At 45.4% G+C, this 12219-nt stretch overlaps 1 protein-coding gene across 2 annotated transcripts in view; it reads left to right on the top strand.

The window, feature by feature from the left end:
- Positions 1-12219, top strand: part of wdfy1 (WD repeat and FYVE domain containing 1) — a gene marked incomplete at its 3' end in the record, with an annotated part of 39210 nt that overhangs the window by 2609 nt on the left and 24382 nt on the right. The window contains exons 5-12 of one of the 2 annotated variants that reach the window (XM_079246861.1): positions 1921-2071; positions 2148-2260; positions 6083-6209; positions 8207-8312; positions 8440-8541; positions 8635-8765; positions 8856-8964; positions 9829-12052. In XM_079246861.1, the coding sequence (XP_079102987.1) occupies positions 1921-2071; positions 2148-2260; positions 6083-6209; positions 8207-8312; positions 8440-8541; positions 8635-8765; positions 8856-8964; positions 9829-9888 (899 nt within the window). Of the gene's footprint in view, positions 1-1920; positions 2072-2147; positions 2261-6082; positions 6210-8206; positions 8313-8439; positions 8542-8634; positions 8766-8855; positions 8965-9828; positions 12053-12219 lie in introns of those variants that run through there. The other variant, XM_079246860.1, reaches the window with a different exon arrangement.

The following is a 12219-nucleotide window of genomic DNA, read 5'->3' as shown; positions in this document are numbered from 1 at the left end:
TATATATATATATATATATATATATATATACATATACATATATATATATATATATATGTATGTATATGTATATATATTTATATATACATATACATATATATATATATATATATATATATATATATATATATATATATATATATATATATATATACATATACATATATACATATACATATATACATATATGTATACATATACATATGCAAAAATGTAAGGAGTAGAAGTAGAAAGTCATCTGAAAAGTAATTACTCCTATAAAATATAGATACCCGAAATTTCTACTTAAGTAAGGTAACGAAATATTTGTACTTTGTTACTTGACACCTGTTACTGTGACCCAGATGTTTGCAGCTCTGCAGACTCTTTTCACTGATGTGTCCTGACGTCAGGAGCTGTTCAGGCAGCCTGCTACCACAGTTCGCTGCTCGGATTCTTTTTTCGACCACTTTTAGTAAATACAATGGCATCGAAGTCCCGTGCTGCTCAAACACGAAGGTTAAAGGTTTGCTTTCCGACAGAGCGAGGAGAGGTTCTGACTCCCGAGTTCTGACGAGTTGCTAATCCCGAGAAAATGAGATTTGCACTGGAAACACTGGCAGAAATGATGGTGTTAGGAGGCTTCTGCTTGTGTTTCTAATAGATCAGAAGAAGATCACAGCGTCTGATTACAGGACGGTAACAATGAATAAATGTTCTCTCTGATTTGCAGCTGAAGGATGACTTCGCCTCATATGACCAGTTGTAACTTCATGTGCTCCGTGCTGCTCTACCATTAGACCCAGTTTACTTTCCATGAATGATGTCATTAGTTACACGGCAGAGGATCTAAAAGTCATAAAGCTGGAAAAACAGTTATTGGTCTGAAAAATCTTGCTGTAAATATAAAATGAAAACCAGAAAACCTGGTGTGGAAATGTTTGTGTGAGCTGCTCTGATCAGTTTGTTTGTGTTTACTGGGACTGAAAACATCATATGGACATTACTGAGGATTAAAACCAGTCTGGTTCAGATGTTTGGAGGACTGGAGAGGCTGTTGTTTACTTGTTGCGTTGTTTACTTGTTGGGCCTGCTGTGTTGTTTACTTGTTGTTGTTGTTTACTTGTTGCATTGTTTACCTGTTGTGTTGTTTACTTGTTGGGCCTGCTGTGTTGTTTACTTGTTGTTGTTTAATTGTTGGGCCTGCTGTGTTGTTTACTTGTTGTGTTGTTTACTTGTTGCGTTGTTTACCTGTCGTGTTGTTTACCTGTTGTGTTGTTTACTTGTTGGGCCTGCTGTGTTGTTTACTTGTTGTGTTGTTTACTTGTTGCGTTGTTGTTGGGCCTGCTGGGTTGTTTACTTGCTTTGTTGTTTGCTTCTCGTGTTGTTTACCTGTCGTGTTGTTTACGTGTTGGGCCTGCTGTGTTGTTTACTTGTTGCGTTGTTGTTGGGCCTGCTGGGTTGTTTACTTGCTTTGTTGTTTGCTTCTCGTGTTGTTTACCTGTCGTGTTGTTTACGTGTTGGGCCTGCTGTGTTGTTTACTTGTTGCGTTGTTTACCTGTCGTGTTGTTTACCTGTCGTGTTGTTTACTTGTTGGGCCTGCTGTGTTGTTTACTTGCTTTGTTGTTTGCTTCTTGTGTTGTTTACCTGTCGTGTTGTTGTTGGGCCTGCTGGGTTGTTTACTTGCTTTGTTGTTTGCTTCTTGTGTTGTTTACCTGTCGTGTTGTTTACTTGTTGTGTTGTTTACTGGTTGGGCCTGCTTCAGATATTCAGTTCAGAATCCACTGACTGAATATGTAACGTCATCAGAACAGTCTGTGTGAAGGTGAAGCTCCGGCTGCAGACGTTTGTCCCAGTCTGGATCACAGCAGCTGATGGACGGTGAACATGTGATCATGTTTATGTGTGTGTGTGTGTGTGTGTGTGTGTGTTTTCTTTCAGCCCACCAGAACCGTGTGTCAGATATGGTGTTCTCCTTAGAGAGCGAGTGGGTGGTGAGTACCGGCCATGACAAGAGCGTGAGCTGGATGTGCACCCAGAGCGGCAGCATGTTGGGGAGACACTACTTCACAGCGTGGGCCTCCTGCCTGCAGTATCCTTCTCTGGCTGCTCAGGTTAGAGGCAGCAGCGACAGCCGCCGTGTGTTCAGGCCCTGACTCCTGCTTCAGATACGACCAGGAGACGCAGCACGCCTTCGTCGGGGATTTCTCCGGACAAATCACTCTGCTGAAGCTGGAGAAGCAGACGTACTCCACCGTCACCACGCTGAAGGGCCACGAAGGTAAGACGCTCTGTTTGAGGTGGAGGAAAGGTGGAGGCAGATCATCTATCCTTCCGTCCTTCTATCCGTCCATCTCAGTAGATGGTCAGTCTGTCCGTCTATTCGTCATTCCATCTAGCCTTCTGTTCATCCTTCCCTCCATCCATCTGTCCATCTGTCCATCCATCCATCCATCTGTCCCTCCGTCCATCCATCCATCCGTCTGTCCCTCCGCCCCTCCATCCATCCATCCATCCATCTCTCCCTCCTTCCATCCTTCTATCCATCCATCCATCTATCCATTTCTCCATCCTTTCATCCATCCATCCATCCATCCATCTGTCCCTCCGCCCTTCCATCCATCCATCCATCCATCTGTCCCTCCGCCCTTCCATCCATCCATCCATCCATCTGTCCCTCCGCCCCTCCATCCATCCATCCATCCATCTCTCCCTCCTTCCATCCTTCTATCCATCCATCCATCTATCCATTTCTCCATCCTTTCATCCATCCATCCATCCATCCATCTGTCCCTCCGCCCTCCGCCCTTCCATCCATCCATCCATCCATCTGTCCCTCCGCCCCTCCATCCATCCATCCATCCATCTGTCCCTCCGCCCTTCCATCCATCCATCCATCCATCTGTCCCTCCGCCCCTCCATCCATCCATCCGTCCATCTGTCTGTCCCTCCGCCCTTCCATCCATCCATCCATCCATCTGTCCCTCCGCCCTTCCATCCATCCATCCATCCATCTGTCCCTCCGCCCCTCCATCCATCCATCCGTCCATCTGTCTGTCCGTTCAACCATCCATCCATCTGTCCCTCCGCCCCTCCTTCCATCCATCCATCCGTCCGTCCGTCCGTTCAACCATCCATCCATCCATCTGCATGGTTTTAGAACAGTGAACTTCCTCTCTGCCCTCCCAGATCTGCTGAGTGGGTTGTGGGAGTTTGACACTCCTAAGTGTTCTGTGGGCTTGGAGTAGGCTTGTGACGGGGGTGTCCAGGTCTGGTCCTTCAGTCCTGCAGAGTTCAGATGTTTTGCTGCTCCAACAAACCTGATTCAAATGAAACGTCTCCCTCCAACAGCTTTTTGTCATGTTCTGCTGGTGCTTGTTGATGCATGAATCTGATTCAGGTGCTCTGTGTCAGGAAACATCTAAAACCAGCAGGGAAGCGAACTTTGGACACCCCCGGCTTTTGACCACATTCTTGGTGGAAGAGTTGTGGGTCTGGGTGCAGCATCTCTGCTGCAGTAGCTGTGCAGTAAAACTCTGTTCTTTTTAGGGTTCATGTTCAAATTATTCCGTTTGTCTCTGAGACATTGAATAGTTTCGCCTCTGAGCGCTTACATGTCCACATCCCGGCCGCTCACATCAGTTGACCTGCTGCTCCTGGATACGCCCAGGGCGGGACGGGAACTGAGAGAGGTTTGGCTCTTCGGCGGTGGAACTTGCTGCCACCGCGCCGTCCCGCCGTTAAATCTCTGCTGCCAACCCGCCTCTTCTCATCGGCTGCTCAGGAGTTTATTTCTTATGAACTTAACTTTATATATTGTCAAACCTGTTTGGATTTGATCTTGTTTACATCGTGTTATTATGTTTATACTCTTAAACTTATTTGATGTTGTATAAAAGTTTTTATATTTCCTCAGTGTTCAGCACGTTGGTCAGGAGCTGCTGTCTTTAAAGTGGTTCAAAGTTGTCTTGGCTTGTCGTGACTCCTCGGCACGTAGCGGCGCTGAACTCCTCCTGGACAGCGCCTCATCACCTGGTCTCCATGGAGATGTTGTCTCTCTGCTCTCAGTTCTGTTGTGCAGCCATCTCCTGCAGACATGGTCTCCCTCGTTGCTCTGGTTCTGGAGGAGTTCTGGGAGCATCCAGCTGTTCAGAAATTTGTTTTTTAAGCGGATGAGTTGGGAATGTTGTCCAGATCAAAACGGCAGGTTTGTTTCCAGGGTTCAGTGAAAACCGGCGGCGCACTGAGCAGCGTGCTGCTTCACTGGGAAACAAAGTGTTTTCCACACATGAAGCCAGGTTTGGTCCAGATGTGGCAGACATGTTGGGATCCTGTCTGTCTTTCTGCAGCTCCAGGAAACGGTGATGAACGTCTCCCTTTGATCTGCAGATGGTTATGATAATACATGTTAATTATACAGGTTCTGATTCATATTTATGAGTTCGGTACTGAACCTTTCACAGAAGTTATGATCAGACTGTCTGATGACTCACAAGTGATCCGTAATAATGCTTCTGTTTTTGTGGCTTTAATCGATACAGTGACTCTCCTCCGTTGTCTGACGAAGCCGACGCTTCCTGTTCTTCTAAAAGCTGTAAAAACCACCGAGCGAGTAAGGATGACTCGACTCAGTCCTTGATGTTGATCAGTTGTGAGGATGGTGAGGGTGTCCTGCTTGTGCATCGTAATCCCTGAAACACTGAGGCTCATTAATAAAGTCGAACATGTGAATGCAGCTGCAGGCGCTGACATCACATGACTGTAAATGTTGTTTATCGTCTCTACAGCTTGCTTTAAAAGCATAAAAACCAGGTTTCAGGAGGGGGTTTGCAATGAAATTTGTGAAGAAAGACAGAGTGAGCTGATTATTGTACAGAATTTATACAGAAAATGATGATACAGCAGAGCTTTATGAGGTTTTTCATCATGGCACTGATCTACTCCTGGCAAAAAAAAGGTTAAATAAGTACACTGCAAAAACTCAGCCTTAAAAACAAGAAAAAATATTCAAAAATTAGGTAAATGTTGCTTAAAATAAGATAAATTATCTGCCAACAGAAGAAGAAAATTTGGCTTGTCAAGACTTCCCTAAACAAGTAAAAATACTCTTAAAACGAGGAATTCTCTGGCATAAAAAGTAAGAATTATCTTACCTTTAAAAAAAAAAAAAAGATAAGCATATGTATAATCAATTTAAGATTTAATCTTACTTAGGTTTCAGTTTTTGCAGTGTAATTAATCATCATTAATTTGATGTACTTTTAGCTTTTCCTTTTCTTTCTTTCTGTTAAAGGTGAAACAAACGGATAAAAAGCCAAAAGGAAAAACAGACAAACATGAAGTGGACAGTCCATTTCACTGAGATCCTGACGAAGAAATAAATGTCTTTATGAAGAGTTGGAGGTTCAGCCGTGCACCAGTTTCTAGTTTTTTCTGTTTTATTATCAGGGTTTTATGCAGGTGAATGAATGAAACTTTATTCCAAGAGAGGACAAACGACGTGCAAATAAACAGGACGAGGCAGCAGCCTGAAAGGTGTAGACATACACAAACATGATCAGAAATCTCCTCAGTTAAACACACTTCCTCAGAACGTTTGAAGTCTTTGGCATCAACAAACAAAGTAGGGGGGGGGGTCGTCTCACGTTTCTGCAGCGCTGTTCCTCCGCTTGACGTGTGTTGTGACGTAACATCAGACACGGTTTGTCCGACCACTTCTTTCCACGTTTGGATAAAAGCTGCGCTCGCCATGCTGACACTGATCTACATGTGGCATTTCTATGCTCTTCCTCCTCTCCTTCTGCTTAATATGTCTTGTGTTGTTGTTTCTACAGAGCCTGATCAGTTCTGGGAAATATTTTCTTCTTGTTGTTTTCACAGGTTTCCATCTCTTGTCTTTTAGTTTCCCTTGTATAGACATCACTTATTTGTAGGGATGAAAAGCAAGTTTTAGTTTTCAAGTGAATTTTGGAACAGTCTAAAACTTATTCCGTTTGGAGCTGCCTGCAGTTCTCTCATCAGACAGCAGGTGGCGCCAGCCTGTCATGCTGCAGCTCCGTTCCTGCAGGTTGATGGTATAATAAAGAGTTTCTCTGTTCTTCAGGCAGCATAGGAGCCCTGTGGTGGGACCCCGTCCAGAGGCTGCTCTTCTCTGGAGCCTCCGATCACAGCGTCATCATGTGGGACATCGGGGGACGTAAGGGACGGACGCTGCTCTTACAGGGACATCAGTAAGTTGAACTGGCTTTTTATCAGGATGAGGAAGCTGGAAGCAGCCGTCAGTGGTGTCGGTATCATCTGTCTGGCACACACTGCCTCTGTGTTTATCTCCAGTCTTCACCTCCTCCCAGTTATCAGCGCAGCCAGAGCGCCGATGCTGAGATCCTGATCTGCAGGATTTACAGACGGCTGTAACTCCGACAGGCCCTGAATCACCGCTGAGCTTCACATTCTTCTTCTTCTCTGTTTCACTGGTGCATCACAGCTCAGTCTCCATGACACGGAGGAAGGTTGCAGGGAGAATCAGGAGAAATCTTTATCACACAATGACGCAGACAGACTTTATCTGCAAGATTTCTCACATTTTAGAATAAATAGCCAGCGCTAAAATATCTTTCAGGTTAATGCACGTTATCACGAGCACAAGGACAAGAACAATAAACCCCTCCCCTCTCTGCTGCTAATCTACGTACACAGTCACATCCTTAAAACATGAAAAGTTTACTATGATTAATATATTGTCTGCGAGACGTTACGAACCCTGGCCTCACATCTTTTGGAAGGGATTCAAGCTTTATAGGACATAATGTGTGTTAATCATGGTTTGTCAGCAGGCGGGACAGCGTCTCTCCATTAAGATGAAATTCCATGTCTGGCTAAGAGGGAGGCAACAGAGGAGGTGTTGTACCCAGTAACAGCAAGCAGAGCGGTCACATGGTACAGCTGTAGTTTTAATATCAGAGTTAAAAAGAAAAAACTGATGAAAACTTTGAGGCTGTGACGCGACTGAAATGGATTATTGTGGCTTCAGCGGTTAAATTAGTCACAGTAAGGACTAATATTGGGTTTAGGTTTTAAATCTGAATGCAATTTAAACTGGATTTATCAGCGATGGGCACAAAGAGGTCAAATCAAGAGTTGATTTTAAGGTTTCTTGTGGTGTAGACGTGTCTGGATGCTCACTGGGAACTGGTCATCGGGGCTTGACTACAGGCTGTGGAGGACCGAGATACATTAAGCTTTTTTGGGGGGGAATAGATTTAAAGGTGCAGCGTGTAACAAAACCAAAAGTTATGACCAGAAACATTTATTGTGTCACTAAGAATGGTTTCCACTGGTATTTAGTCAGAGTACTAAAATAACTGTTGTCTTTTTATCTTTTTAGAGTATGATGTTTGAAGCTTTATAACATCAGTATTTAGTTTGTTTGATAGGTGCCAGAGCCCGTTTGACATATTTTACATATATACATAGATATAATAGATAGTACAGGGGTGCCCAGGTCCTGTCCTCGACATCTGAGAGCTATTCCTGCGTCTCTTCTCCACCAGATGTGAATCAAATCTCTGAATTACCTCATTCTCTTGTCATTCAGCTCCGCAGAAACCTGCTAACGGGACATTCGTTTGATTCTGGTGTGTTGGAGAATGGACGTGTAAAAAAGTAGCAGGATAGCAGATCTCAAAGACCAGGCTTGGTATCCCCCGCCTTAACAGAACCATAGAAGAAGACAGTACATGTGTACAAAGTGTTGAAGTTACCTGCAGTGCAGTCATCGCTCTACCTGACGCCACTGGAGACCCTCACAGATGAAAACATGTTTACTTCTGCATTTAATTCGGCTGCCGTTCCTTCACACCTGTGCTTGGCATTTGTAGTAACGTCTGTTCCCATCTTTACCACTAGATGTCAGTAAGACTCACACACAGCCCTGAATGCAGATGCTTTTTTTTTTTTTTTTTTAAATTTAAAGCATGTTTTTAGAGAAGAGTGAGAAAGACTTGGAGCTGTCTCTAGATCACAAGTGTCCTGCAGGTTTTTGTTGCCTCCCTGCTCCAACACACTTGACCAAAATGAACAAACAGGTTGACAAGAAGCCGCTGGATGCATGTGATTTGAATCAGGGAAACAACAACAACCTGCTGGATACCGGCCCTTGTGGACTGCAGTCTGAGCCCCCTGCTCCAGATGAATGAATGCATAAGCAGGTGAACCTTTGTCCCCTCAGCGAGCGTGTCCAGGCCCTTCGCTACCTCCAGCTAACGCGACAGTTGGTGTCCTGCTCGGCGGATGGAGGCATCGCCGTGTGGAACATGGACACTCAGAGAGAAGAGGTGAGCATCTCAAACCAGTCGGCTTCCCTTCTGCTGGTTGTTTCTGCATCTTTCATGTTGACACTTTGTGTGTGTGTGTGTGTGTGTGTGTGTGTGTGTGTGTGTGTGTGTGTGTGTGCGTGCGCAGGCGCCTCAGTGGTTAGACAGCGACTCCTGTCAGAAGTGTGAGCAGCCTTTCTTCTGGAATATCAAGCAGATGTGGGACACTAAGACGCTGGGTCTCAGACAGGTAGGAGATCCTGAGCGGAGCCCTATGAGGATGTGACTGCGCCTGCTGTGATTCACACACCTTCTGTCTGATTCACACACCTTCTGTCTGCAGCATCACTGCAGGAAGTGCGGGCAGGCTGTGTGTGGTAAATGCAGCTCCAAACGCTCCACCTTCCCCATCATGGGCTTTGAGTTCCCAGTTCGGGTGTGTGACGGCTGCTTTGACACCATCAAAGAAGAGGAGTGAGTAGATTAGCAGGTCACATGACGCTACAGTTTACAGTGAGGGCAGCTGTGATGAAACGCTGCCACTGTGGGTGTGTGTTTGTGCAGTCGAGCCCCGCTGGCTACGTTCCACGAGGGGAAACACAACATCGCTCACATGGACATGGACCCATCCAGAGGCCTGATGGTGACTTGTGGAAGCGACCGCATTGTGAAGGTCAGCAGCAGTCAGGGATTTCTGCATGCGGTTAAACAAAAACCGACATCTGCCTTGTGTTTAGTCAGAAATACATGAGGTGGGCTTTTATTCTGAAAAGCTGAGACCATATGAAGCTGTTGAGACCAGGAACATCAGGTAGAACTTCACATTGATGGTGGTGGACATGATGAAACTGATGATGGAGTCCACTGTTGTGATAAACACACCAGGATCCATTTTTCTAATGAAATGCACTCATGGTCGCTTCATCAGGTCCACCTCGCCGGTACCGGGTTGAAACACTTTTACTTTTACTGTATAACGGGGCTGAACAGCTCGAACTGTTGATCCAAGGCAGGACAGATGTTTGCATGTGAATGTGGAGCTGAACTGGAGACCAGCAACGTTTCTCCATCTTCTATTGTCCAGTTCTGGTGAGTCTGTGTGAATTGTAGCCTCAGTTTCCTGTTCTTACTGACAGGAGGGAACCCGGTGGGGTCAACTGCTGCTGGAGACCATCTGCTTCCAGCCTGGATGTGTTGTATGCATTCAGAGATGATGTTCAGCATATCTTGGTTGGAACCAGTGCTTATCTGACTTCCTGAAGCCTTTCCATTATCTCCGACCAGTCTGACCAGTCTCCTCTGACACCAACCAGACATTCTGGTTGCAGTGATGTGATTGGCTGAATTGTTTGGAGTCGTTGAACCATTGGACCTGATAAAGTGAACCATATGTGCAGGTCACCTGAATTCCTGATGATCCTGGTGTGTGTTTTCCATAGTTACCATGGTTACCATCGTTTCTCTCCCTCCTCTTTGCCTGCAGATTGAAGTGATTGAAGTTCAGGAGTCCTAACAGCCGTGATGTTTGTCTCCACAGATCTGGGATATGACACAGGTGGTTGGCTGTAGCTTAGCAACAGGCTTCTCCCCACGCTGATTGGCCCAGCCCTCTACGGTACCCCTCTCACTAAAGCCCGCCCCCACTCTGCCAGTGTCATGGAAACCCCCTCTCTGTACAGTACATCACGGCTGGGATCGGCAGCAGCTGCAGGCGTGTGTGTGTGTGTGTGTGTGTGTGTGTGTGTGTGTGTGTGTGTGTGTGTGTGTGTGTGTGTGTGTGTGTGTGTGTGTGTGTGCGCGCGCGCGCGCAGCCTTCCACACGTCCTCGGCTTGTCATAACAAATTTAACCAGTTGTCAGTCTTGACAAGATGTGCTGAACTGGTTAAGACCTGCTGCTCTGATCTCAAACACAACCCGAAGCACAATGTGTGTGTGTGTGTGTATGTGTCATGGTTCCTCCTGTGGGAGGAGTGGTATTGATCTCTGCTCCTTGCTCCTCCTCTGTACAGCTGGGTTTCATGATGCTGACCTTCCTCCCTGTAAAACCTCCTCCTGCTTCGTGCTTCGGTCTGATTTCTGGCTGCAGGAGACCAGAACCTCCGGCGCCTGAACAGACTCCTTGCTTCATATGTACAGCTGAGGCTTCAGATGACTCTTTCTCTTCGTTTTTTCTTTCACTAGCTGGCCTTAACTCACTCTCAGGAGGTTTCCCATCAGTAGGTTGTCGTTCTCCGGGCTCCTCCCGGATGGATGAAGGAAATCTCTCTTCACACGCTCGGGCGTCGCAGCCACTGAGATTTGACGCAGTTGTTCGACATTTGTTCGACTCTGCTTACCACCTCGTGATCCCAGGTGAGCCATGGGAGATTGCGTTGCCGTAGTAACAATCAGAGAGAGCAACAGCAGCATCCCGTGGTGTTAAAGATGCGATCTCATAGCTTTGTGGGTTGAAGTCCAACACCACTGGTGGAAATTAGTTGGCAGAATAGCACAGCACCACCCAGTACTGGTTAGCAATGATTCTCTAGTTTAAAAAAAAGTGATAAACATGATGAGTTTTAGTGGGATGGATTTGGTTTTCCTGCTGGCTGAAAGGCCCCAGTTGCTGCAGAGGTACTGTAAAACATGGTGGTAACTGTTAATGCAGAAAAACCTGTGGTCAGATCAGGGCTGCCTTAATAAGAAGACACTCAAAGCCTTTCAGTGATTCACCAGTGCTGACAACTCGTCCTCCACGCTCATTAGTCTGCACTCATCTCCTCACTTAACTCTCCATGTGGCTTTTGCTTCTTCCCCCTCCCTTAGTTGTGTGCTCAGTTGTTGCTTTCTTCTTCACATGCACTGCTGCATCAAGAATGTCTCATAACACTCAGCACTGCACTGAATTGCACAAATCATCTCTGCTGAATTCTGAACATCTTCTGGGGAAGTGGAAGTGAGGATTCATGTAGTTTTCCTGTAAATATGCGCTGAACTCACTCACCGGTAGACTAACGCTCGCCTTATCGAAGGTGGGTAGAAGCTGCATCCAGCTGGTGGAATTCCTTATTTTTCCAGATGTAGTCACATTCCAGTTTTTGTCCCCATCACCGAGTATTAATTTATATTTGTAGTAAAGTATTTTTCACTGTAAAATGTTTGTTTACTTTCTGTGTCCATGTAGTTTTCCTGGTTTATGTGTGATAATGTAGAACATGTTAAATCCTGTTTTAAGAAGCACATAAAAGAGTGGACTCCTTCTCATGACGGTGATTGGTTAACAAAGTAACAGGAGCTTATCATGGTTCCTGGGTTGAGCTGCCAGATGTCAGAAGACCATATTTAATCTGAAAACGAAGCTTCAGCTCGTATCAGAAGAGCTGAACTGGTAGATGTCCCAGCTGTGTGTGAACAGGCTGCAGACAGAGAAGTGATGCAAGAATTTTGAGCTAAAACTTCCTAATTTCTTGTTTATTATTTGACTAAATTACAGCTGAAGATGTAAAATCTGTGTAAGCATCAGCTCTCATCAGATGAACTTAGAAGTGGTGGATTCTCCTGTTATCTTTACTTTGTCTCATCGCTCTCTGCGTTAACACCTGCGGGAATGACATCGCTTCTGAGACACAGTGGCCCATCGTCTCAACCTTTGTGCTGATTTCCTTTCTTATGAAACGGCTCATGAAACACGCTCACTGTTCCAGCAGGATGTTGATGTAAATCTGCAAAACGAGTGTATTTTTAAATCCTTTTCATTTTGTTTCGATCTCCCTGTGACCTCAGACTGGAGCACAGAGAGAAAACCATGCTTAATAAAGATATTTGATATATTGGATGGTTTTCTGTGCTTTCTGTTTCCTGTTCAAGTGTACCCACACACACACACACACACACAGAGACAGATCAGTGATTTCCTTTATTCACACGTGTTTACAGAACAAAAGCGAG

The sequence above is a fragment of the Telmatherina bonti genome (assembly GCF_933228915.1).
Source record: "Telmatherina bonti genome assembly, chromosome: 9".
In the NCBI taxonomy this organism is placed as follows: domain Eukaryota; kingdom Metazoa; phylum Chordata; class Actinopteri; order Atheriniformes; family Telmatherinidae; genus Telmatherina; species Telmatherina bonti.
The sequence above is the reverse complement of the archived record's forward strand: the minus strand, read 5'-3'. Positions and strand labels throughout refer to the sequence as shown.